The following is a 26795-nucleotide window of genomic DNA, read 5'->3' on the forward strand; positions in this document are numbered from 1 at the left end:
ACCGTACATATAAAGTTGGTCTTTTTTCAGATGCAAAGTCTTTCTAAAGATGCTTACATTTCTATAGATATGTTTGTGGTAAATTAATGGTGCAGACAAGACAATGTAAGCAAGCCCCAACATAACAAATAAGCATACTTTGAAATAATAACCTGCTTCATATCTTAATCGACCATCGCTGAGGTCCTAATTGTATTAGAAATTAAATATGCAGTGAAAAGGTTGTGGCGTTTTTTAAATCTTTTTGGAACCGAGTCAGGATATAATAATAATAATGTCTAACCTCTTGTATGTGGAGTAATATTGTCTTCAAAATCCTGGAACGTGAACATTTTCTAGATCAAGTTTGCTTTAATTTGATCCCTCCAAGTAAGTGTAGGTTAAGCGATATGCAGATGATGTCATCATTACGCAGAGATTGAGGTGATTCCCTTCTGATAGTCTTGCGACCGATGTGACCGAGCTCTAACAAATATGCTCTTTGCTGCTGTGCATCAAGGACGATGGCATGGACGCTCTTCATCCGTCTTCACCTCTGATCTCGTCTCACCCCAAACGTTCCGCCCGCACTGCTTTGTTCCGGTGCAGCAGCAGTGGCAGCAGCAGCAGCAGCAGGCCTTCTCCATCAGTGCACCGCTTTTGCAAATCAATGGCTTAATCTGTCGTAACAAATAAGTGAGCAGCACCCTCAGCCTCTGCTGGAGGCGCCTCTGACAAGAGAAGAGGAGGAAGGAGAAGGACGCCGCCATCACAGAGTGGAACTCACCATAAATCTGTTTAATGACAACTGAGGAAAAATACTGGAACGTCTTTAAAGCGGTTGTTGCTTTTTTTAAATCGTCATCAAGCCCTTGGGTTTCTCCAACTCCTCTAGCATGAGTGATGCCCGTCTGCATCCACTCCACTGGACATACAACGGGAAATACACAAACATCCAAGCACAATGCGTGTGTGAGGCTGTCTGCCATGGCAGGGGCACCTCAGGTCAACTGGTCAAGTGGAAACCACCATCATCCAGAGTCCTGTTCCGCTTTATGCAGAAAAACCACCATCCGAGGATCAGAGATTACGCCATAAATCACAGCTTCCTTTGAAACAGCACCAATATGGCTATGACATCATAGTCTGCTATCGTAAAAACGTAAGGCAACGCAGCTGTACATCATAGAAACGTTAAAGAGAGGGGGAAGAAAGAGCAGCAGAACCATAAAAGACAGAAAGCCCATATGAGCTCTCAGAGAAAAGAAAAGAAAAAGGGCGATGGAGGGCAGGAACACGAGTGCAAGGAATTGATGTATTAGCTCAGCCAATGTGCAAATGGATAATAACAGCGCACGCATGCAAAAATCGCACAAATAGGCGTGCGCGGGCGCCCACACGAGCGCACATGGAGTGTATCTAGGCCAAGCTGCTGCAGTCGCTGTAAGTAAAAGGTATCGAGCTGCTGGCTGCAGCCAGAAAATATCCACCAATCCTCCGGATCGCCACGCACAGCCTAATGGAAGACAGCTAACAGCTAGCGCTAATGTGATTTCACACTTAGGAGAGTTAATATATCCATGGTTGGTTGACATCACGGCAATAACTTGGGTGTAGGGGTGTGTGTGGGGTTGTTAAACTCTTTGTTTAAAAGACTTTAAACGTCCAAAACTGTTGGAATCAGAAGTTAACATCACTGATATCCTGCTAAAGCTGCAGATAGGCCATGCTTCCACCTAATTCCACAGCGGGGGGGCGTGACGTCACAGTGAACCTTTGTGGATTGCACGTTTGAGTCCCCCCCCCCCCCCCCCCCACACACACACACACACATACACACACACCCCCTGGATCTACAGATCACTGTGAACCGATTAGTGAAACCAGGAAAGGTTTCACATATCTGAGTTAGTGGGCCTGCAGCCACTCATCAAAGGCAAACACACGCACACACACACACACACAGAGCTCACACAGAGCTGATAATGAAAAATAGTGTGAAACAGTTTTAGCCATCGATCATTCTGACGTACAACCAAACCACAAACTCAACTGATTCACTGTTTCCCAACCATGACATTATGTTTTAGTTTGGGGGGGGGGGCAGAGGGAACATAACGGTGCCTTATACTTGTACATGAATTAAACAGGAAAAGTCATTTCAAAATGCAGCCGGATGGGAACTGACCTCCTGGTCTGACTTCTGCCAGAGCACAGATCTGGATGCTGGTTTTTTCACCGTGGTCTGTCTCTACGGCACAGCCTTTGTAGTTCTGGCTTATGTTTGGCTCTAAGGTTTTAAGCTTTTTAGGTGACGAATCAACCCCCACTGCAGTCAGCTGTCCTGAAGTATGGTACAGATTTACATTGATTACGTAAACACTTTGCTACTGTAAAGAGCTGCTCACTGGACGTTACTTCTAAAGTTCTGGGGTTACAGAAACACTTGAATGTATATACAGTGTTTGTTTTCCAGCATGATTGATGTGAAGAACAGCCTAACCAGTGTCTTTGATTTAGTCAGCCTGAGCAAAGCAGGACCAACACAGACTGAAACATTTTTCAGCTTTAAACCTCGGATCGTCTTGAGGGCTGTTAGATCTCTTGATCTCCTGCAGAACTGCTAACCGACCTTGAGGGTCTGTAAAGTTTTCACGTTCTCAGGGAAACGCACTCCTCGCCCACCCCCTGACTAGAGCCAGATCAACACACACACACACACACGCACAAACACACACACACACAGGCTCGGTCTTGGTCTGTGGCAGACGTTTTGGAAAAGTTCAGAGGTGACATGAATTAAAAGTTAACGGCCCATGAGGGCTGTTAAGTTGAGGAGTAAAACGACCCAACGAGCGGAGGGGCCAAAGTCAGAAATGTAAAGACACTTTATAAAAGAGGTGGCCTTGCACTTTGTTGGGATAGCAGGAATATCCGATGGGAATACGTTCAAAAACAAAGAAGTGAATAGTTTGTTATACCTACAAAATCCGACATTTTTGTGATGTTTTTCTGGTTGTTTGGAGCTATGATGACCCCCTAAAGGGAGGTGCTACGTGAAACCACCACATGTGAACTGCTAATGTGAAAACTGGCGTGATTTCGGGGAGGGCACACATTTTCTTTGTGAGTCGCCCCATCACTCACTGTATCTCCATCCATCTGCTCATCTACTCAGCCATCCATCACGCCGTCCATCAATCACCACACAGATGGCCTTTCAGGAGTTTTCTGTCAGGACCGATGCCCTTTCTCTGCCCCGGCCATACCATCAACCCCCCGCCCCCCTTAGAAAACTCCCACCATGCACACATTTGCACCTCCATGCACCTTCAGCAGATGGATGGTCAAGCTCTCAGTTGGCAAACAGTTGGAGGGGAAAGTCATGTGGGCTTCAGGAGGCGTTTTGTGAGAAGCTGCAGTGTTTGTCTGCGAGTGTCGGTCCACAAAGGGGGGAGCCCCCAAACGGAGCTGTCTGCCTGTGGTCTCTGGGGCCTGTCAGGAAGGATAATTGATGATGTTTTCATTACAAGTTGTGGGGTAATGTGGGGGTTGGGGGCACCGTGTGTGAGTGTGGGGATGGGCAGGTTGACTCAGCTGCCGCCTCTTTGACACCGTCCCTCCTCAAGATTGGTACGGAGGAGTCATGGCTTCCAAATGCCCCCGCGCAAACACTCGCACGGTAAATCAATCACGCCAACACCGACCCCCCAACGCACACAGATGCACGCAAACACGCCCAGAGCCAGTCCGCTTCCACAGATAGGCAAATCAAGTTTTTTTTCCCGCCGTCCCGTCACGGTGTCGTGCCAGGTCTTTGGCACTCCGTCCGTCCGTCCGGCTCCCTTTACAATCCTCGCACTGTGGCGCCGAGCAACCCGACCGCCGCTTAGATTGAATTAGACCTAATCCGAGACACCAGTACACATATTACTTTACAGTATGGAGACAGACGTCGGGCCTTTATCACAGCTTATGAAGAAATGAATGAAAACACATAAAGTCAGGTGATGTTCTCCTTTTAAGTTTCCCTTCAAACATATTAAGCAGGCGTCCCGCTGGCCCGGAATTGAATCATTTTTCATGAGAAACCTAATTTGTGCAGCGGATAGATAAGACAAACAACTGCAACAACAATCACATGACAGCCGAACCATAAAAATCCCCAAAAATGACTTGAGTGTTCTCCCGAGCTTCTCTTCCCCCCATTTTTCTCCGAGCTGTCTCCCTCCTTTTCCCGGTTTCCTGGTTCCACTACAGCTGTGCGAGAACGATGAAAGCCAAGTTCCAACACAGAACGCGAGCCTCTTTCCTGGAATGGGTTGCCACGGTGGGCCAGGGTTTCCGTGGGTAAGCGGGGCGCTGACATCTGCAGGCTCCAGCAATAAACAGCTGAAGAATAATGGCGTCTGAGGCAATCGCGAACTCCGACCTCAAACGTTTTTTTGGTTTTTTCTCCCCCGCCTTTCTGCTGTTTGAAGAAAGCTCTGAGGATCTGGTTTGTGTTCCTGGAGCTGATAAGTCAATGATGTAAGGGTCAGCTAAACTTTTTATTCTGATTAGAAAAGTTCGGGCTCCAGGTTGAGTAACTGAGTAAATGTTTATTTTTTTTCTCCATTAATAATTTTATTGCTTTCATCCCCAACAATAACGTTATGGGAAACATTTTCATGCAGATTCTTTCTATTAGACAAGAATTTGAAATATTGTTTGTGTCTTCCTCACAAAACAGTCTCAAAGTTTCTGTAGATGCACTGTTAGATGAAGTCTTCAATGCATCAGAGCCCACTGAATCTCTTTTGGGGTCACGCGGTTGCTGGAGCCTATCCCAAATACCGTTGAGTGAAGGCAGGGTAAACTGTGGACAGGTCACCAGTCTGTCGCAAACACACAATTTAGAGTCACCAATGAACCATCAGAGCTTATGTGACAAACGGCTATAAAAAAAAATGTGTTTTTGTTCTACAAATGTAATATTTTATCAAACTTTGGGAAAAACTTGTTATATTTTTCCATAAAATAAATCAAAACAACTGGAATTAGATTCTGGGAATAATCCCATATTCTGCATCCCTAGAAATTGAGAATAGTGGTCCATCGCTATAAAGTGGTTCAGTTTTTGCTTTGCTGATTCGCAGACTTTCTTTCTTGGTCTACTAGCACGTTTTTTATTGTGTCCTCATTGGCTGTAGAGCATTGTCAATCAATCTTTGGAGTGCATCGTCCCCAGTACAGAAAGAGTTCAACTTAACAAATCAACATAAATCATTTGCGATCAGATTTATTTCGATGTTTACTTCATGAATTTTGCACATTGTGGGTTATGTTTAGAACATAACTAACACAACAAACAAGGGAAGAGGCTATGGCGTAGGCAACACAGCAAATAAAGGTTGCTGGAGCAACTGTTGAGATGTCTGTCCTCACAGAAACTCCTGAAACGGTTGAGCCACAATGAGAATTCACAAAAATAGTGAGCTTTTTTGCAAACTTGTTTGATTTGATGTCAAAGATTGCTCTTGATCTACCGTAAATGTCATCAATGTGGTTGAGGAAAAACAGTAAAAAACAAGAAAAAAGGGAAAAACAATGGTTGCTATGGAAAAATGTAAAACTTAGTTTGTGCTAAAGCCATGAAAAGAGGCACATATGTTCTCCAGCAAGAAACATTCACAAAATACTATGGTTGCTATGGCCTCAAAACTTTATAAAAACTGATAGTTGGAATCAAATCTATTTTGCTCTGATCCCTTCCATTTTTGTGATGCTAACTCTTTAAAGCTGAGGGGGGCTTTTGTAATTTTTACTCCACTGAAATACAACATATTCAGCTTTGTATTGATCCATCCATCCTCCCATCCATCCAACCATACACACACATACACACACCTATATTCTAGAGACTGTGCCCCCCCCACCCCCCCCACCCCAGGGCCTCCTGCTTGTGCAGAAATGAATTATGTCATTTCTCACACCTGTTTCTGCTCAACCCCCTCCTGCACCGTGCAATGTTGTGAACAAAATAAGAAAAACATTTTCAAGAGAGAGAGAGGGGTGGGGGGTGGGGGGTATAATACTCCCAAAGCTTGGCTACATCTGCGTACGCGAGCGGGTAAATTATACGCTAATTGTATTAAGGCGTGGATTATGCCTTCCAGTTGGATATGTTTTTTATATTCTCTCTCGCTGCATTTTACACAGTTTAAGGGAAGAAAAGGGGCTTGGGTTGGGAAGAGGAGGTGGCTGGGTGGGTGGGGGGGAGCAGTCATTGAGGGTTTGCGGGTTGGCGTCCTTTATGAGCTGCGATCTCGGCTGCCCCTCGTTACATCGCATCTGTGTACAAATAGGAGGGAGGGGAAGGGAGCCAGAATGAGAGCGCCTTGGTGATAATGTGTATGAGGCTGAAACCCACCGCCCTGCCCCTTCACACACACACACACACACACACACACACACACACACACACACACACACACACACACACACACACACACACACACACACACACACACCTACATCAGTGCACCAAGGCAACAGTGTAAATGAGGATAGGAGGGGAGAACGAGGCAGAAAGGCAGGGGTGAATTCCATCTAATTACTCCATCATATAATTTCACAAATTGCCTTTTCATAGGGGAGTGGAGAGCAGAGCACAGGGCGCGTTGGGAATTTGAGGCCTGAGCTTTCATTTACTACTCATTTCTTGTTAAATTAAACAAGAAAATACCATTTGTGTGCATGGAGGGTTGGGGGGTGGGGGGTAAGTGGGAGGACTGCAGGATGAAGAGGAGAGGGTTTCATCTAAAGAGAGGACCACTCGTCTCATCAAACGCGCCTTTTAAAGAGCAAACAGGAAAATAATTGAAGGGGTCAAACGACAACAAAAATCCAAATGGAAAGAGTGGAATAGCCCCCCACCCCCACCCCCCACCCCAATACACACACACACACACACACACCCACACACACACACACAGTCCATCTGCTTTATTTTGGTGTCCTACTGACTTCACAAATGCATGTCAAGCTGGCAGCTAGCTTGCACGCTTCTGCCATTGGCTGCTAAACATTAGCAGCTAAATTCCTGCGATGGACAACAGCAACTGTGCGAGTGTTGTCATAACAGCGAATTCATCGTGGACCCTCAATCTGTTTATCAGATGTTTATCAATCCGTTTCCATTCCGGCACCTTTGAGGAGTTAAACATGGTGGGCAACAGCATCAAGCTGGACCTTCATGAGGAACATTTCTTCTGCTTTTGGATTTTAGATTAAATTAATGTGGAATAACTCCTCCCCCTACATGGCAACCACAAAAGTTTGGGTTTTGAATGGAGTAACCAAATCTAAAAAAAATAGTTAAAAACCTAACAAAGTTACGGTTCTCCCTCATTTAGGTCGTTCTAAAAAGATATGCTTCCAATCTAAAATCTGCAACTCTCGGAACCTGAACGCATTCTGTACAGGAGACGTGGTCCGGAGGACAATGATCCATAATCTTCTCCATCCAATTAGAACACGGTCACACGCTGCACTGTTAAAAAAAAGGATGCAAAATTTGGATTCACGTATTCTTCCTTAAAAGAAATAAGTTATGGTTGTCATGTGGCGTCTTCCTCATGGGGTTCACTGTTTCAAGTCACACTCTGACTTCCACCCTGGATCATCAAAGCCTCTATTGTGAAGCTGATTCTTCCAGATCTCCCCCTGAAGGCAACAAACATCAAATCTGAATGACATTTTGGGAGGTTTGTTGGAAAAGATTACACAATTTTTCGGAGTATTGGTCGCATTTTTGCACATCGTTTGGGCAACTTGTACTCCGGATCAACGTAAATTTGATTTTCTTACTTTCTTCGTTACTTCGACTTATAGTCAGAAAAACTTTGTATGGACAGAAATGTTTGGGATAAACCAAAAGGACCTCTCTCCTCCTCCTCCCTCTTTGCCCCGGCTCCCTCTGCACACACTAATATCCTTCAGTCATTTCGGATTCTTGGAGCTAAAACCTCCCATAAGTGTAACACGACACAGAGTGTGAGAGCGCAGCGTTTCCATGGAGGATGCACCTTCTCTGTGATGCAGCAGGGAGGCTTAGGACGGGCTGGACTTTGCAGGGGGCGTGGATGTGATAACATCCTCGCTTGTGGTTAACAAAAATGATGAGAAAGCAAAGAAAAATGAAACATTTTGTCCTGATGTTGCAGGACAGCGTCCCTGTTCTTTGTCAATGGCCCTACCTCACATCTGCATAAAAAGACATCAAAGAACGCCTGTGTGAAGAGAATCCATCCAACTAATAAACCACTTTCCTCTGCATCCTCCCTGTTGGCTCATGGGACACACAGCAACACCCTCTGAGCCGTTCTGGTCCAACTCCTGACACGGCCAGCATGCGAGTGACGCGCTCTCAATGCTTCGATTCTTGTCTGAGGTCCAACAAGGAACGTTAATAGTCCCATGTAGAGCTGGAGAAGTGAAGAACTTGATCTAGCAGGAGGAACTTCACACGCTGGTGGACCTGAACCACCTTAGGCTAAAGTCCCTTAGATCTGCTTCCAAAGAGTCCCCACCTCACTGTTTTGGACGGACCTTCTCCGTCGTTTCTGAGGTGCGTTCAGAGTCGCCTCAGTGAATCTGTGTGAGTGCCGACGCGCGACTCACAGGCTCCCAAATGCAACACCCAAATTAGAGCGAAGAGATTGCTTTGATTTGAAAAGCAGCCATGTAAACTAGCGTGTAATGTTATTTCGCGTAGCAATGTTGGCCTGCTCCTCCCCGACTCCACCAGCCTGGAGGTCCGGCAGAGGTGTATGACTCCAACCAATACGACCACGGGAAGACGAGCCCTCCTTGATCTCTCATCCCAACAAACACACATTCACACACCCATAAGATTAGGTGCCAATAATTACACAGGCTCCTCCCCTCATGTAGAGTTACCATGGCAACATCACTGTGTCCCTGTCAGGCAAAGTGTCGATTTGCTTTTGCTGCCATCGAACTTTGACAAACTCCTCCTGAAAGACACTCAGTGGCCTTGTGGTAGAGTGTCCACCCTGAGATTGGAAGGTTGTAAGATCAAATCCATGCTCTAGTCATGCCAAAGACTCTAAAAATGAGACCCAGTGTCTCCCTGCTTGACACTCAGCACCGACAGGTTAAATTAGGGGTTAAACCACCAAATGGTTGCGTCTGAAACTCACCCCCCCCCCCCCCCCCCAGGGGAGGGGTCAAAGTTAGAAAAAAACTTTCACACACTCAGCTGTGAAGATGGATGGATTGAGTTTGGGCCAATTTTTGAATCATCGACTGGTAAAGTGAGTTACCTTTAAAGCACCTCCATCACCACAACATCAACTGGGATAGGCTCCAGCAACTTTATGGCCCTGAACGGGATTCAGCGGCTTCTGAAGATGGATGGTTAGATGGATGGATGGATGAACGAATAAATGAATGAGTAGATGGATAGAGTTTGGGTCGAGTTTTTAACCATCTACTGGTTAAATAAGTTAACCCAAAGCACCACCATGTCCGCTGGGATAGGCTCCAGTAACCTCGTGACCCAGAAAGGGATTTAACGGGTTCTGAAGATGCATGGATGGAGGATGGATGGATTATGAGTTTTGGGATCAAATGATCTTCAATGTTCAGAAATCTGCTGGTGTAAATGTGTTTTTGTGCCGTTCTCTTGGGGGTTGTAGGGGTGATATCGTGCCTTTCTGGTGCTCTGCACATTTGGTTGTGGCCCTAAAATACCAACCGGTCCCCAGTTCACTCAGAGTGGAAGAGCAGGGAAAGCTCACCGTAAGGTGCTGGAAGAGCCACGCTCTCATGATGTTGGTGGCCACCTTCGGGAAAATCCCCCTCTTCTTGTTGTGCTTCTTCTCTTTGTCGGGGTCGTCATCGTCCCCTGTGCTCGGAGAAGCCACGCTGTTGTCCAGGCCGTCACCTGTCACGTGACACCAAACAGGAAGAGATCAGACTCTGTTCACTTCCCGCATTCGACGCAGCGCTGCGCTCAAAGGGAATAAATCTGATTTCCAGGGAATTTGGAGGGAGGGTGGGGGGGTTTATAAGGCTATGAAGACACAACAATGGCTGGAAAAACAGCCCCTTCATAAGTGCATTCAATTTTAATACATTTATAAATAACCCTGCCTTTCATTTCTCTCCTCCCGGTAAGCGCCTGCATCCTTTTCCATGGGGGGGGGGGGAAGAGGAGCACAAAAGACTTGTAAGGTCGCATTTCCCCACTCTCCCATCCAAACCCGCGCAGAATTGAAAATGACAGAGAGATTTAGTCTTTATTATCCTGAGGGGAAAACAGTTATTGAAGCGTCGACCCGGTTCCTTCTATCATTTCCACCTGAGGAGGGGAGAGGAACACGCCACTACAAAGGAGCAGGCTGCGAGGCAATGGGGGGTGGGTGGGGGTGTGGGTGAAAGGAATAAAAAAAGAAAAGGAAGTGGAAAGGCACAAACAGCGCTAACAAAGCTAGCTGCTTTTCATGACAATGACTCCACGGCTGCTCACAGCAACCTGTAGGCTTTTGATAAGGCTCTATTAAGGGCAGTTAACCTCACCTGCGGGGAACGGCGCTCCCGGGGTTTGAGGGAATTTGTTTGGGTTTGGGGTGTGGGGGGGGGGCGGCGCTCTGTAAGCCTGCTCAGATGCATTCAGGCTCAACAAACACTTCCTACAGCAAAGATGCGCTCATGAAAAGCCTGATTGTTGTTATTGAAAAAAAAACAGGAGGCATCCTCAATGACACAGGTGGATCTCACAGGGTAGGAAAACCTGCCGTGGTCCCGTTCATTGACTGTATGTGAGAACTGGACGGAGTGACCCCTCCCCCCTCGTGTCCCAAACAGGAAGTACCTGTTGCTCCAAGAAGCCAAAATTCCATAGAGGTCGATGGAGAAATAAGCAGCTAATTCTCAACCATTACATTAGTCAGAATAAATGTTATTGCTCTGATCTTCTTGCTAATTCTCATTTTTTAAGCCGTTTTTTTCTGTAGTGAAAAGTATTCACATTATAAACTGACCAATCAGATGGCTCAATTAAAGTAGGTGGTCTTATAGACATAGATGGTCTTATGTTGAATTTTCTGAACGTTTGATTGACAGATTGGTTGTCAAACAATGACTCGCCCACTCAGACCAATCACTACTTACTGACGTCGTCTGGCTCCAACCATGGACTGTATAGGTCCATAAGGGTTCTGGACCGAGTGAGGTTCCAACAGAATAAAGTCAATCACCTTTTTTTCCGCGACGTAGCCATGTTGGAACCAAAAGTCAGTCTGAGTTGACATTCTATGGTTCCCGCTCTAGCCTTGCTGTAGGCCACACCCCTACCACTTGAAAGTGGGCTACATGAAATCTGTCTAACGTTTTTAAATGTTCGACGTTAGACCACATACGATTATTGAGGCATCGGATTGGTCAGTTTATAACTTGAATAACTTGGAATAAAAAGACATTTAAAGATCCGCATTTAGGCTTACATGCTAAGACTAGTTATTCTGACAAATATAATGACTGAGTAATAGTTGTTTATTTCTCTACAGAAGTTCTTAAATTCCTGTTTGAAACACCAGGGGGGAGGGGTTACTCCGTCCAGTTCTCATATACAGTCAATGGTTCCAACATTGCGGTGTCAATATCCCCCCAAAAATGGTGACAGAATTGACTTAATTTGGTTGGAGCAGGAAGTAAGACATTTTTTATAGGGTGACATCACACGTATTCGGTCCAGTTCTCATACGGTCAGTGGTTCCACTTCAGGAGTAAGAACCGCAGAAGTGGATGTTTAGAGATGCAGCGGCTTCCTGGCTCTGTAGCAGCAGCAGCAGATAACCGAGGCTGAATCCACTCACTCGTCCGGAGCGACACCTGGCTAAAGCTAAGCCCAGACTCATCGATAATTAATGGCGATGTTGGCCCTAATCCGGCTGGAGATGACTTTTTCCAGCTTGCCACATCAATGGAATAATCAAGGGCCTAAAACCCGGGCCTTTGCTCCCCATTACCTCAGGCAAAAGAATTCCTGAAAGCATGCCCGGAGGGCACCTGAATTATACACGCCATTAGGAGGCAGAGCCTCTCAGCCGTGCACACAGCGCTCTGCGCTGCTCTGCCAGAAGGAGAGACACGTGCACACTTGTGAGGGCTTTTTAATGAAGGCAGTGGAGGGGGAACAACAAGCTCCGCGTTGATGTGGCAGCGTCAATGCAAACGCCACCCACCGCAGCGCTGATGCTGTGATCATGTGGAGATAACAGGGTGGTGGTGGTGGTGGTAGGGGGGGGGGGGGGGGGGTATTGTAACATCACCCACAGGCAGGGCAACAAATCAGCTTATTACTTTTTTATTTATCCTCAAGAGATCCAACAAACATGGCGCACGCCTCCTAACCGGTGACTTCTCTTTAAAAAGGTGCCACTGACTCCGCCCACTCTGAGATCTTACCGAAGTTTGGTTTGAAAAAACTTTCAAAGAGTCAAACTATGCATTTATCTGCTACATAAAAACACAGGTAAATACCAGAGAAAGGAAGTTTTTAGACTTTCATAGTTTGTTTGTCTAGCAAAGATGGCCGACCTGGCTTTGGAAAAAGCCTTAGAGTCTATTTTGACTGAATAATTAATAATAAAATCAACGTAAATCAGCTTTTCTTAGCGTCTGATTCTGTTGGAATTACGATAATCAGGTTTGTGCTCAAAGGTTTACGGGACGCCAAAAGAGCGTGTGTTCTGTGGCGTCTCCGTGTGTTCAAAGGTTAAACGGTTTCTCTGTAAATAGACTCCTCCCCTGCAGATGCTTCTCGGCTCTCCCTGGTAAAATCCCCCAAAATTCAATTTCTAATGAAGAACAAGAGGCAGCAAGTCCTAACATCTGTCAATAAGAAGCAGTCGATGCTAGCGTCTATTTAACAAACAATTACCGACGGATCTGTCGATTGATTAACTGCTAGCAAACACACAGGTTAGCAGCTTTTTTCCCCCCCAGCCTCGTTCCGGCCTGGAAGTAGACCCCCCACCCCCCCGGTGCAGGCTTCAGTTACATCATTAGCCTGGGACAAACATAGCCCGGGCTGAACAAGTCGAGTTTTTTCTTCCTACTGTTTCAGTCTAAAAACACAGCGGCCCCCGCTGGCTGTGCTGGCTGCAGAGGGCCCTGTAATCCAAGACCAGACTTTCATTGGAAGCAAATGCTCTCAATCCGTCGTAAAGACCGGCTTGTGTTCAGCAAAGCCTGCAATAACAAACCCGGGGGCTCGTCCCCCCCACCCCACCAGTTGGGAATACGGGAGCAAGCGGCCGGCGCACCAGCTCAAGGAAAAGCACGGCGGGAAAGGGGGTGGGGGGAGGAAAGGGTTTGCCAGATGAGGAAACAACAGCACATCTGGATATTCCTCCGTCCTTTCAGACATTCTTACTTCACCTAAAGGGGGAAAACGCTGAAAAAGGCTGTCAATTTTATTGGCATTTCCATTTTCGCCGCCATTTGATACCAATCACCTCTCTAGTAGGTCTGGGGCTAATTTCTGCTTTTCTTTGAGTCCTGTAAGTGTGTTTGTGTGAGCGTTTGGGGAGGGGGGTTGGCTGTGAGGAAGGCAGGCAAAAGGTGCTGAAGCTGTGTTCAGCAGCCGTGCTGGCGAAATGTCAGCGGTGTTACCGCAGCCTGTCAGAGAACGAAGGGAGAAAAAGAAAAAAAACCCGGAGGAGGGAAGGAGGAAAACTCCAAAACAACAGACGGAGCTCAGACTCAACGAAGGGGAGAAAATAATGGATAGGCAGAGATGAGGCAGCAGCACCCTGGAGTTAATCAGAAAAAGGAAAAGAAAAAAAGTCAGATGCTCCAACACTAATAACTCTATTTTTTTCTTTCCTTAAGTGACATTATTCCCAACAAAAATACCCCTAAATCTTCAAGAAACGTGGAGATTCATGTGATTCTGGACATCCCATTTACAAACGGGGCTCTAAACCGAGGCTCTGCGTTGAAAACGGATTAGCATGCACCTTAGAGCAGCCGTGCATGCAGCGTTGCATAATTTTTCCACCAGCAGCTCCTGCAGAGCGCAGCGTTCAGACTGTAGGTGGAGAAAAATCTGTAGGGAAGCTTCCTGGGAGATGTGACGGAAGGAGTCCAAACTGCTTCAAATGCATTTGGTCTCGTCCCATTTAGAGATTAGAACATTTAAAAAACACCTATTTAGAAAGTCTTTGTTTTTGTTTGCAGCAGCCAGAACACGCCAAAAAAAAGAAAAACCTTTTTCATTCAGAAATTCAGTAGATTTCTAAAGCATTTTGAGCCTTAGAAATAGTTCAAGTTTTCTTGATTTTTCCTTTTTATTGCTCATCTAAGTTATGCAATCACAGTGAAGAGTTAAGAGGGCCTAACATGCTAACGCTAGCTTTTTTCACTAGCTAGGTTGCTGATTGTGTCCATTTTCTTGAGCTAAACTTAATGTTTTAAGAGTTTTTTTTATTTATTTTTTTACTGTTTTTATGTCTTTCTGATTATTTCAACTGCACAAAGTCGTAAATGAGAAATTGTTCTCATTCGACCTACCTGGATAAATAAAGGTTTAACTTACTAACAGACCTTTGATTTTTCATTTTACTATAATCCAGAGAACTACTACTGTTTTCACATTTTTTATCGTTCGAATATTTCCACACTTTAAACCAATTCTTACTAGGGTTGTGCCGATGGACGATATCATCGTCCATCGTGATGGGTGACTGACATCCCGATGGACGATATCATCGTCCATCGTGATGGGTGACTGACATCCCGATGGAGAGACCACCATCGTGATGCCACGCCCCCGCCACGTTGCGAGTCAACACCATAAACCGCGGTTACATGTACAAAATATCTTGATGGGATCAATGGTCGGATTAGAATCCAACCGTGTACATGGGCCCAGAAAATTTTTTCCAGAACATAAAAACTTTCACTAAGGTCACACTTTCCGTCGGAATAAATCATTCGCACATGCGCAGTAGGGTTTGAAAACCGGAAGTATATAAATTCCGCCGAGCGGCTTTTTTTTTTCAAACTTTATTGAATGTAACAATTCAATACAAAACAATGTTAAAGAGCGCCGAGCGGCTATATACATTGACATGTCAGCTCGGTAAAATACGAGATGATCTTCTAAACGTCCTTTTAATAATGTTACGGTTATTATGAAACACCTGTTCGCTCATCATTTGAATTTTAATCCGTGTGGTCAGTGCTTTTTCTGAACGTAGCCAGGATTAGCAGTATGCTAACACGGGCTAACAACATAAGCTTTGGGTGGCGCTGCATGCTGTGAATAACATCAGCCTTTATTTAGTCGGGACACGTGATTGTTTGAATGTTTTCTAAGGACTGAGCGACATTTCTGCTTTGAAGCTCAAACCGCTGTGTGTCTGCTGACGATCCGAGCTGTGCTCAGACACACACTTAGACCCGGTTCTGATTTTGGTTGCTTGTACCCCTAGAGCTGCGGGACGGATCGCAGTCTTAAATCTCCCACATATACCGCTCATGTACCCCCCCCCCCCCTCCCATCAAACACAAAGCTGTAAATCCGCGCTCCGCCGGTCCACTTCGCTAGTTAAGTGCGGGAGCAGACTACACTTCTTTTCTATTTTGTTTGTTGTTTTTTTGTTAAAGTCACTTCCCTCAGTTTATACTGGATCATCGCGGATTAGTCATTAGCTGGGAAATAAAATGAAAAAAGCAAAATAACGAATAGCAGTTATATAAGAACGAAAAATGTAAAAATACCCCCCCCCCCCAGGCGATGTCATCGTCCATCCCGATGGTTGAGAGCAAACATCGTCAACGGCCAATTTACGGGACATCGCCCAACCCTAATTCTTACTATCTAAATTTATAAAATCATCCATAAATACAGGGAGAAAAAATTAGAGTCAGAAAAACTGTTTTTGGCACATGTCTGAAAAAATGTATCTAATAAGGTTAGCTTGTTTTTTCTTTGATGTCCTTATGATTTTAAAATTAATTTAGATGGTTCTACATTTATATAAAATAGTGAACCCATTTATGGTTGAAATATTTTACATTTCAAAGGATTAACTTTAAGAAGATGTATAAAAATAGCCAAGAAAATCTCCAGATAGATGTGGCATGGATGCTAATGTTAGCTTGTCACTAATAGGTCTACCGCTTCTTTACTCGCTTTTTAGTTGAACTTTCTTACTGGGACTGTTTGAAGATTGATACAACTAGTCCCTCAGTGATCAAACTTTTACATTTTACATAATCTTCCCTGAAAATATCTCACTGTTTTCCTCTCTTTGCTCCGCAGAAAGTTTGTTTGCGTTCACACTGAAGCGAACCGCACCAGAGTTCATCTGCATGTAAACAGGGACCCTTGTTATGAAGAGGACCAGAGTTCTTTTGTTTGGTCCAAACCGGAGCTCAGGTGGGCTTTAAAACCTGCCATAACCAATGAGACCGTCAGAGGCAACCAGATCTGGCTCAGACTAAAGTAAATTTCAATAAATTTTCTATTTAATTCTTCAATTTCATCAAGAATTTGAGCAATGCTTTCACAGGTCAGTCCTAATGGCTGATTCCTTCCCACAAACTGATCCCAAACCTGAAGTGAGCAGTCACTGTGCGGTGAGCTGCTTCAGCCTTGTGTGGCATGCTTTGGAGCCAAAATGCTAATGCCGGCTGTTTAGATGTGTTCTTGTGGGCTTGTGTCAGTCTGTCTTAAAGCAAGCTTGTTAAGTCATTCACAGAGTCACTGGCCAGTCAGCCAGTAAACCAGTCAGTCACTGCGCTCCCAGGCTGCCAGCCTTATTAAGAGCCTCAGCAGGCTGTAACCCTGGGCTGCATGCATACAGCGCGAGCAAGCTAAGCTAGCAAGCTCCAGTTCCTCCATGAGGAAAAGCCACGGGCAGAACTCTGGGCCCGGCCCGCTGATCAGCCATGACAACGTCTTTGAGACGAGTTAGAGGAAGAGGGGGGGGGGGAGAATCAATGAAGGGTGGTTGGGGTGCGTGTTTGTGCGAGATGAATGTATGCATGCGTAGATGTGCATCGGTCTGTATGTGCGTGCATCTTTCCTCATGCATGCGAGCGTGTGGCAATTAGGAGCAGGCCACTGACTGGAAGGAGCCGGGGGCAGTTGAGATGCCCCCGGGCCAACCAAGGGAAAGAATATTTTATCAGTCCCCTCTCACCCTGTCTGGAAAAACACAAAAACTCACACACAGCCAGCAAAGGGATGAAGATGCAGAGACGTGGCGAGCTCGCCGTACGCTTCCTCCTTCATTCAGCTTTTATTTTTGCACCGCTTTATTCGCGTTGCTCCTTTATCACCTCATCTCTCTGTCTCAAGGCACACTGACATTATCAAGCGCTATCTGGGCTAATCTGTTATGATCTGATTATCAAGCATTTCTCGCATTAGGAGCGACACTGGTGCTACTTGACCCCCCACCCCCCACCCCCTCCCCTTCCCACCGCCAACCGCCACATGGGCACGTGCCACTCTGAGGTGTCAGCTACTTTCCTCATTCACAGAGACCTTCAGGATTCTGACATTTAGCCGTCTAATCATTTGTTTGTCTCTGAAGCACAAGCAGCGAAACCCAGCTTTGTGCCAGTGTGGCGGTGGGGGTGGCGGTGGGGGTGGGGGCTGTGACAGCACATTAAGTCTTGAGGTTTATTTTGATGCAAGATGAATCTTGTGAGTGCAAGTGACCTGCAGCTGATCTTTTACAGGCCACTCCTTAAGTTTCACACCCCAGAAAAGCTCACATGACCCTGGACTGGCTGCTCAGGCGAGGCCCAGGCCTGGGGGGCCTGCTATCCTTTTCCACATGGGACACAAGCACACCTCACATTTGTAGGCGAGAAATTCAAACAGACACACACACTCGCTAAAGTGCTCTGCATTTTTTTTTTTTTTGCCTCTCACAGACACACACACATTACATTCCCAGAAATCCTCAGGGGGGGGGCTTGTAGGAGGGAGGGGGGGGAGCAGTCGAAAAGTGGCGTTTATTGTATTCAGGCCATTCATAAGCTGCAGACTCTCGAAGGGGGAGTGTGAGGGACGAGCTGTGGACTTTGCGTGTCTGTGTGTAGGGGGGGTTTCCTTCGCATGGATCTGGTAGCCCCTCCCACCTCAAAATATTTTCAACATTCAGGAATTCCGTGCAACGCAATTCCCAAGAAGAGGGGCTTCAAAAAGCCCTCTTTAGAGGTGCGCAGCCGTTCACCTCCATGAGGCGGCGTTCCAAAAGCCCGGCACACACTTCCACACAAAACACTCTCTGTGACCAACATACCCCCCCCCCCCCATATATTCCCAAGGAGGAGGAGAGATGGAAAGAAATCCCCACTCTTCTTCAGCAAAACAGTATAGCCAGTCCCCCTCTCTGCCTGCTTTAGCCTGGTTTTCTTTTTCCCAGCAGAGCAGATTTGTCTTTGGAAACTAAAACAACCCAGCAAAAGACTCAAGATTCCACGAGAAAGTCCGAAAACGACGACGAAATGTGGAGTGATTGTAGAGAACAAAGGAAGTTCCTTCAGATGGTGACTGTAGATCAGTACCGGCAGATTCAGCCGTCACCATCCGAGCACACGGGAGTTTTGGGGAGAATCATTTGAAAGCAGCTATTTTATTGGTGCTGAGCAGATCGGGGGGGCCGGGCATTAGGTTGTCCAATTTCAACAAGCTACATTAAAGGGGAAAAAAAAGGTGTTTCTAAAATAGTCAAAGCCTTTAGAGGACAGACCAAAAAAATTCCAATAAATTCCCACTCCTATAATCTTTTAATCTCTTTTAAAACCAATCCCATTGATTTTTAATTTATGATTTTGCTGTTTTTAGCCAAAAAATGTGTCGTTTTCTAGGACATAGTCTCTGTAGATCGGTAGGAGTTCATTAGAAATTCACTTCAAAGTTGTGGGTGGGACTGTTGCCGTGAAGCACCCCCAACCCTCATCCCCTTCCTATAGCTGAGAGCTCTCTGTTTACACACTTTCCCACTAGTTCACAGACCCTCACACCCCCAACCTAACATTACGTATTGGATGTAGTTGTCTACAAGTGGATGCATCCGGAGCGGAGCAGGGAGCCCAGCATTTTTTCTACGTCACAAATGCAAATCATCAGCACCTGATCTACAGCGATTTGAATAAAGGATCTCTCAGTAACACAATCTCTTGATATGCGTCCTCCATCATCAGAAAAATGCTACAAAAACATTCTAAAAACTCCAAAAACGTCCTTTTCATTGGAGTGGGTCTTTTAAAATATTCAACTAAAGCCATCAGATTCAAACTCCAGGAAAAGTGTAGAAAGTAGGATTTAGAAATTCAAGCTTCTCTTTGGGACTGGGGGGGGGGTAAAATGCTTTGCAGACAGAGAAACAGCTGATTCCAACCAGAGACATCCTGCCTAATCTTAGCCGATCAATCAATTTAGTTGTCCGTCACCTAATTTATTTATTTGTTTTCCCACTTTGGTCAGCTGGTGCACTGCATTGTGGGATTTGTTGTGTTCACCTCATTGTGGAGAGAGAGTTGTGGATCCAGACAGACGCCTTCAAACAACAATGAATATTTACGGAGACTGTCCTCGTCTGGCTGCTTTATTGTACGCTCTTAATTTTTCTTTCTGTACAGTTGTAAATGTTGGGCGGGGCCTATGTAGGGTAACTTCATGCATAATGGAAAGATGGAACTATGTCATGGGGTAAATAAATAAATAAATATGAAAGATTTTCAGCATTACTCGCTAAAACTCCATGAAATATTCAGCTCAGAATGAATTAAAAGACCTTTTTTCCCAGTGCGCTTTAGTCCGTCCACTGTTGGCTCACAGGAGCACGGGGGGTGGGGGGGGGGGGGGGGGGGCGGTTGACATAGCCATAGGTGATGGCAAAAATGTCAGTGTAAATGTGACTGCTCTCTCGGTGCCATTTCCCCCCCGAAAAGGGTCATCACCACGGGCAGCCTGACACGCCGGGAAGCGCCTGGAGCTCGGGGCAGCGAGTCGACATTAAACCGCACAAGCAATGGCGTTCCAGCGTCCAGAACGGAAGACCAAGGAAGAACCAGACGAGTCGAGGGGGTGTGTGTGTGTGGGGGGGGGGACCAGACACAGAACAACCGAAATGAAAGTGCAGCCGAGGAATTCACCCTTTCATGTTGAGCACTTTTCCTGTGCAACTATTGATTTTTCCCCTCTTGCTTTTGTGTTTTTTTTTCCTTCCGAAAAGACAGAAGGCCAGACTTGGTTCAAATGAGTGCACTTGTGGGGGGGGGGCACCCGAGCTTTTCCCCTCTGATGAAAACACACAAACACACGCAGGAAAAACGCCGCCTCTGCCGCTGCTTTCCCACTCTTTACTCTCAATTGTTTCACCGCCTCTCCGATGGCTTTTGACACCTTCAGCTCACCGAGCTTCAGCCCAACTCAGCCAACAGATAAGAAAAGGGAGGGGGAGTCAAATGGACTGTGGGGAAGGGGGGGGGGCACTAGAAAGGACAAGGGCCATAACAAAAGCTAAGAGCACTTAACAGCACAATGGCACCGCAGTGCTCTCCAGAAGTCAGCTGATGTGCTGAAGGGCGTTCCAGAGCCCTTCAGTGGGGATGAGGGACAAAAGGAGGGAATCTCGTGGTAATCCTGAGGAAAAACATCCCGTTTGCTTCAGCCGGGATCTCCTCTTTGATGTGAACTCGCGGTCAGAGTTATGCTGTTTGGTCCAATCCAGATATCACGCAAGCTTTTACACCTGCCAAACCAGGAGGACCATCGGAGGAAAGAAGATATAGATTAGACCAGGACTGGATCTGGATCAGACCCGGGACTAAACCCGGTCTTCGGATCCGACCGGGACTAAACCCGGTCTTCGGATCCGACCGGGACTAAACCCTGTCTTCAGATCAGACCAGGACTAAACCTGGTCTTCAGTGCCAGTTTCAGGTTTCAAACTTGCAATGTTTTAAAAGAGATCTGCCTTAAAATCTGTAAAATCTGTATCTGTTTCACTGCAATACTTAGTTACGACAGTAGGTGGAGCTACCTACAAGCAACACCACAGATTCTACAATGAGATAAACAATAGAGAAAGAAAATGTGATTATTAACAACAGTTTCGAAAGAGGACGTCCATAAATAACATTCGAAATATTAAAAGAAAGAAAAAATTTACCAGCAAAGCAAGTTTTTGATTTTCTTTGGGGTTTTTGTATTTGTTTGGTTTTGCAAAAAAAAACTTGCAAAACTTTACGTTCATATTGCATTTTGGAGCAAAGCCGTTTTTCTTAGCCTCAGGCATTTCATGAGTTTGGTAAACTGAGTTGTGATAGTGGAATGAATGGTAACACTGGAGCTAAAGTTTGTATTTTTTAAATCAGTTTTAACCCCTTCACGTTCTCTGTCACTAAATTCCCAACGTACCATTTTAATCCAGGACTTCACTCAATTTAGCACCATGTTGAACGGCAAGAAATGTCGATACTGGAAATGAATTCAAGCGTGAGGGGGTTTAACATCAGCAAATTCTTTTTAATTTTGAAAACTCTAAATCAGGCGACTCGAGGCTGTGACGATCATGAAACGATAATGTAACTGGAACCAGGGCTCCTTCATAAATGTTAACAGGGAAAATGTTTTGCTGATTTGTAATAAAAATGTTGACAGATGAAGTATGACGACAGTGAAAGCAAATATCAGACCTGCTCTGCTGACACACAGAGGAAAGACAAACAAATGAGAGCCCTGGTAACAGATTTGAGGTCTAGATTTGAGCCAAAAGATCCTCCCAAAACCATCCTAGAAAGAAAGCAGCATGTTGAATAGGAGCCTCGGAGGATCTGCAGGCAGCTTTAGACACGGAGGAAAGCGCCCAATGAAGATGTTCAACTGCAATAACTCTTATTTGTTTAATATTTTGCGGACTAAAAGACAAATCAAGATCCAGGAAATCACCATGAAGTTCCATTAGCCTGCCCACATGGATGCTAGTTAGCCGGCTAGTACTGAAATAATCCTCATTTGGGTCTTTGTTTATTTGTTTTTCTTCATGTTTCTACAGTTTGTAACTTTAACTAAAGTAGTAATGAAAGCCAAACTCAAATTTGATTCATAAAACTTTTAAACAGCTATCAGAGGCTAAACTAACCATTAGCATTCAAAGCTGGCAGATCTGCTTTTATTTTGAAAAATATTTTCTTATTTTGGTACCGTTCTGGGCTCTTCTTGCCTTCTTTATTGTAAAATTAAATCTCAATGTGATTTTTCGAATAATATTTTTGCATGTCTGACCTCAGAATCAGATCCAGTCATCAAAATAAAAGATTAAATATGAAAGGTAGGTTTTTTAACAGAGTTATAATAATTACCTTTAGTTTGATAGTCTATTAAACTAGAACTGATGAGACAATAGCTAGAAATCCACCAGGGAAAAATCCATGAAGTCAATGAAGTAGAAAATGCAAACTCTGATTTAAAAAAACCAAAACACTTTTACAGTAAAAATAATAATGTTGATATAGACTGACAGTTAATTTAATCATAAAGTGGAACATTTTGTAACATTTGAACACTAAAGCTGCATTCGAAGAGAATATCTATATCGACTGAATACAACTGTACATTTTTCAGAAAAGAGCTGTGCATTGTGGGAAAATTGACAGTATAGCCAATGAGGCTTACTTTTAAAGAGCCACTCCAATCTTTTTTTGTGATCTTTTCATTTTTCTGATGCCGTTTTTAGCCAATATAGTTTCTGCAGAGCGGCAGGAGTTCATCGAAAATTCACCTCTGAGTTGTGGGCAGGGATGTTGGTGTGCGGAATAACCCCACCCCCCTTCCCATCACCAACAACTGAGAGCTCTCTGTTTATGTGCTCTCCCTTAACTTACTGCTTAATTTTCTTTATATATGTCCTCCATCGTCAGAAAAATGTCACAAGAACCATTTCTATCGGAGTGGGTCTCACTGTGTGAAAGAGTTGAAACGTTCCTGTCAGCGATTCCGGTTTCAGTGAGGGTAGAAGCTTTGTCACAAACTTCTTGCCCCCACAGGTGTTATAATGAACCCAAATTTAAGCCTGAAAGCATCTCCTCAGCTTCTGTGATCCTGGGAGTGCATGCAGCCGTCAGAGACATGGTCTTGAATTCACGGCAGGATGATGGACGCAAGCTCCGATAAACTATTTTAATGCACATGGATTTTCCCACTCGCGTTAGCCTATCAGCGCCGGACAAGCTCCGCCGTGGTGGCAGATAACGCAGGCATGCTAACCACGCTCCGGCTAATAATAGCTGCCCCAGCTTGCAGAGAGGTTGTTTTTCTCTAAAGATTTGAGGACGTGGTCCTGCCCCCCTTCAGCTCAGGTTAGTGAGGGGGCGTCAAAAAAACAAGATAAATCGAATCTGTTTGGGTATTTTGGAGATGTTTCCAGCTCATTTTTTTCTTTTAGTGGATTACAGAATTCACTCCCCCGTCCTTGTCAAGGCCTTCACCGGCACAGGATGTGGCGTTACGTGGATGTGAGGGGGGGGTAGTCCTATCAGCTGGTCCATACCCGGCCCTGATAAGGGTTTTGGGACAGAAGCAGAGGAAGGGGAAGCGAGCGGGTCCGCATGGACCCGTATGGACAAGAGTGATATGCCCCCCGTGGATGCCAGCGCTCTCGCCGCTCAGTCCCACCAGGTCACTTCCTGAAAGAGTCAGCTATCTCGGGATGGGGTGAGCTGGTGGTGGGGGCGGGGGAACTTCCTGTAAGACTATGACCTCTCTGCTGCTCACGAGAACCTGAATGGAACAAAGACCGGAGCGCCCATGGGAACCAACATATATGTGTAGCTGTGTGAGTTTAACACTCCAAAGGTTATCGCCAGTGAGAATCTCTTCACCCCCCCCCCCCCCCCCACACACACACACACACACAGTCCCTGCTCATCTCTTTGAGTTTCTTCAGCTCGGAGCGAGGGGGGACGATCAGGTTACATCCGAATGTGTTCACCCTTCGCAAGTGTGTGCATCACGAGTGGCAGCTTTGTGTTGCTCTGCAAGCACACAAAGTAAACGGCCATGCCCCCCCCCCCCTTGTGTTTATCTACAGGTATTTGTTATCTAGCACTCCCTTTCCTCTTTTTCCCTCCCTACACTCTTAGAAAAGCTTTATCTCTGGGCTGAATCCCTCTACAGCAGGTATCCATGTCAAAGGAACCCACAGTGGGGTTGGGGGGAGGGGGGGTTGGGGGCCCTCTGGGGACAGCATGTTTGGCCTGGGTCAGCTGTGGGTCAAGCTTAGGCCCAGCAAACTCCAGTTATAAAAGTTTAAATGTATTGCAGGTCACCTGAGAGGCACAATCATGTGTCAGAGGTGGTTCTGTGGGTTTATTTTCATGTCCAACATCCCATAATCAACAAAAGCTTCAGGTGATGCTACAGACAGAGATGCACTAATACAGCTTTGGTTCAGCCCAACAGAGGGAGATCCACAGGAACCAACATCTGTAACAACTTTTGGGTCCCCACCTGAACGTTTCCATGGTAACAGCCTTGATGTTCAGAGCTGGAGCTGATCTGGTTTGTTGTTAAATGATAAAAGATCACAACAACACTGTTGTATCTGTTTCCACAGATACAGTCAGATACAGTTTAGATTAACCTAAAGGAACTAAGAGAACATCTGGTCTGACCCAGATCTGGTCCTTGTCCAATCCAGGTTTTGGGATGGTCTGATCCAGATGTATTCCAAGTTTGGCCCTGGTTAATCCAGATTCAGTCCTGGTTTGATACAGATTTGGTCCTAGTCTGTTCCAGGTTTAGTCCCAGTCTGATCTGTTTTCCTCCGATGGTCCTCTAGCAAACCGATTGTGGTGCGGTTCACTTCAGTGTGAACGCAAACAGACTTTTCATACACAAAAACAATTAAGAGAACCAGAGAGACCAAATATCATAAACTCTAGGTGTTTGGAGGAGAAAAAAACTCCACAGAAGCAGCAACCATGAAAAGTCTAAAAATGTGGTTCACTGAGGAACTGCATATGCGTTAAAAGTTCTTTAAATTATTATTATTACTATTATTTGTGGGTAAAACCTTTAGTCAGCGTATGAAAAGCGTCTTCCAGAATGGGCAGACCTGGAGGTGTTTGAAGGCCGATCCTCCGGCTAAGTTCCCGTCAAGCTTTTGTTTGTTTGCTCCTCGCCTGCATGTTGACGACAGCGGACCATATGTGTTTCTACCAGCAAAATCTGAAGTGGCAACGACTCATATCAACACATAAAGAAAATCCGCAGGGATTCAGGCTGCGAGCAAAGACCAAAAAAAAAAAAAAGGCGCTTCTGCTGGTGCTTTGCTGGCATGAAATTGGCTTTGTGTGGGTGTCAGTTTGGAGAGCTGGCTGGTAAATTCTCCTTTTCTTTTGTTCAGAAAGAAGGGAGTCGGGGTGGTGGTGCAGCGGCGGTGGCGGCGGCAGTGGAGATGGAGGGGGGGGGGGGTTGCTTCATGCATAATGGTCTTAGCCAGGGAGGTCTGGAACTGTGTCCATAAATTGAATTATTTCAATTTGACGGAGAGGGAGTGAGGGAATAATGGAGGGGAGCTGCGCGAGTGTGTGTGTTGCATTTACATGCGAACACATGCACGGCCCACGGAGGCGCAGTTTGGATTCTCGGACTTGCTTCGTATTTACACGTGAGAAAATAAGTAGCAGAAGATTACAGGAGAGGCCAAATGCTACTTCATAGCAGCTGGATACAAATTTTAAAAAAAATTCTGCTCTGCTGAGAATCTAACTTCACAAATGTGAAAAAAAACAACAAAAAAACATTTTTCTAATTCCATTTTCTGTTGCTGTCGTCAAGGCCACATACATTTGCGTGCAGCAGGGTGGAGGTGGGGTGAAAATATTCCTGACACAATATAATCGGCAGGAGACCATATGGCAAACTGGCAGCAAGCTATTTATCCTTATCCTCTTTGGAGGCTAAAATTAGCACGTCTGTTTGTGGCTTTAAGCTGGACTCCAACCACTTCCATACAGCTAATGATAAAAAAAAAAAAAGAGCTGTCACTCCCCCACCTTCAATCATTTCTACACCACCCGTCTTTGTGTGCTCATTTACACACTCAGCAAAGTGTTTTCATTGCATCCAAGTGTCGCTCAGCTTCTCCAACAAGCCCCTGCAGCAGGAAAGCCAGGATTTCCTGAACATGGACCCCCTTGGTTAACTTAAGAGCACAGGATGATGAGGCTAATCTCTTTATCAAAAGCCTAAATAAACGTTGGTGCTGGGGGAGCATGTGGGTCCTCCGCGGGGACCAAACAACACCTCCTCATCCAGTCGGTGGAGGCTGTCTCCGGCCTCCGCTGGCGGACTCCTCCGCTCTGCCATCAGGGCTTTCCCAGAGAAGTTAGCGTTTGTGTGATCCGAGGCCTCCTGGGCCCTGAGCTCAGCTCCTTTTGAGAGTGAGGAGGAGGAGGAGGGACACGGGAGGAGTGCAGAGCGAGAGAGGGTCGCTTTGGGGGCCAGGCGGAACGTGTTGTGACACATCGAGCATGAGTCGCTGTGATTTTTACAGTCCGAGTCCCGGCAAAGCCTGGATGAGGAACCGCCTGTGCGGTCTCCGTGGCAACCGAGCGTTTTTTTCCCCGCTCGCAGCCGAGAACTGGAACAACAAGAAACCCTGACTCAGGAGGCATTAATGTAACGTTGCACTTCCAAAACCCCGCGATCTGTTTAAAATTGAAGTTACTTCAGCTGTCACACACCTGAGTGTTGGACATTCAGATCT

The 26795-nt window shown here is 45.7% G+C and overlaps 1 protein-coding gene across 2 annotated transcripts in view; it reads right to left on the reverse strand.

Annotated features, from left to right (window-relative positions):
- The window catches only part of meis1b (Meis homeobox 1 b), a 71666-nt gene that overhangs the window by 30348 nt on the left and 14523 nt on the right, over positions 1-26795 (reverse strand). For both annotated transcript variants that reach the window (XM_023963803.2, XM_078931784.1), the window contains exon 8: positions 9786-9931. In XM_023963803.2, the coding sequence (XP_023819571.1) occupies positions 9786-9931 (146 nt within the window). The remainder of the gene's footprint in view (positions 1-9785; positions 9932-26795) is intronic.

This window comes from Oryzias latipes, chromosome 15, assembly GCF_053564925.1.
Source record: "Oryzias latipes strain Hd-rR chromosome 15, Olatipes_Hd-rR_3.1".
In the NCBI taxonomy this organism is placed as follows: domain Eukaryota; kingdom Metazoa; phylum Chordata; class Actinopteri; order Beloniformes; family Adrianichthyidae; genus Oryzias; species Oryzias latipes.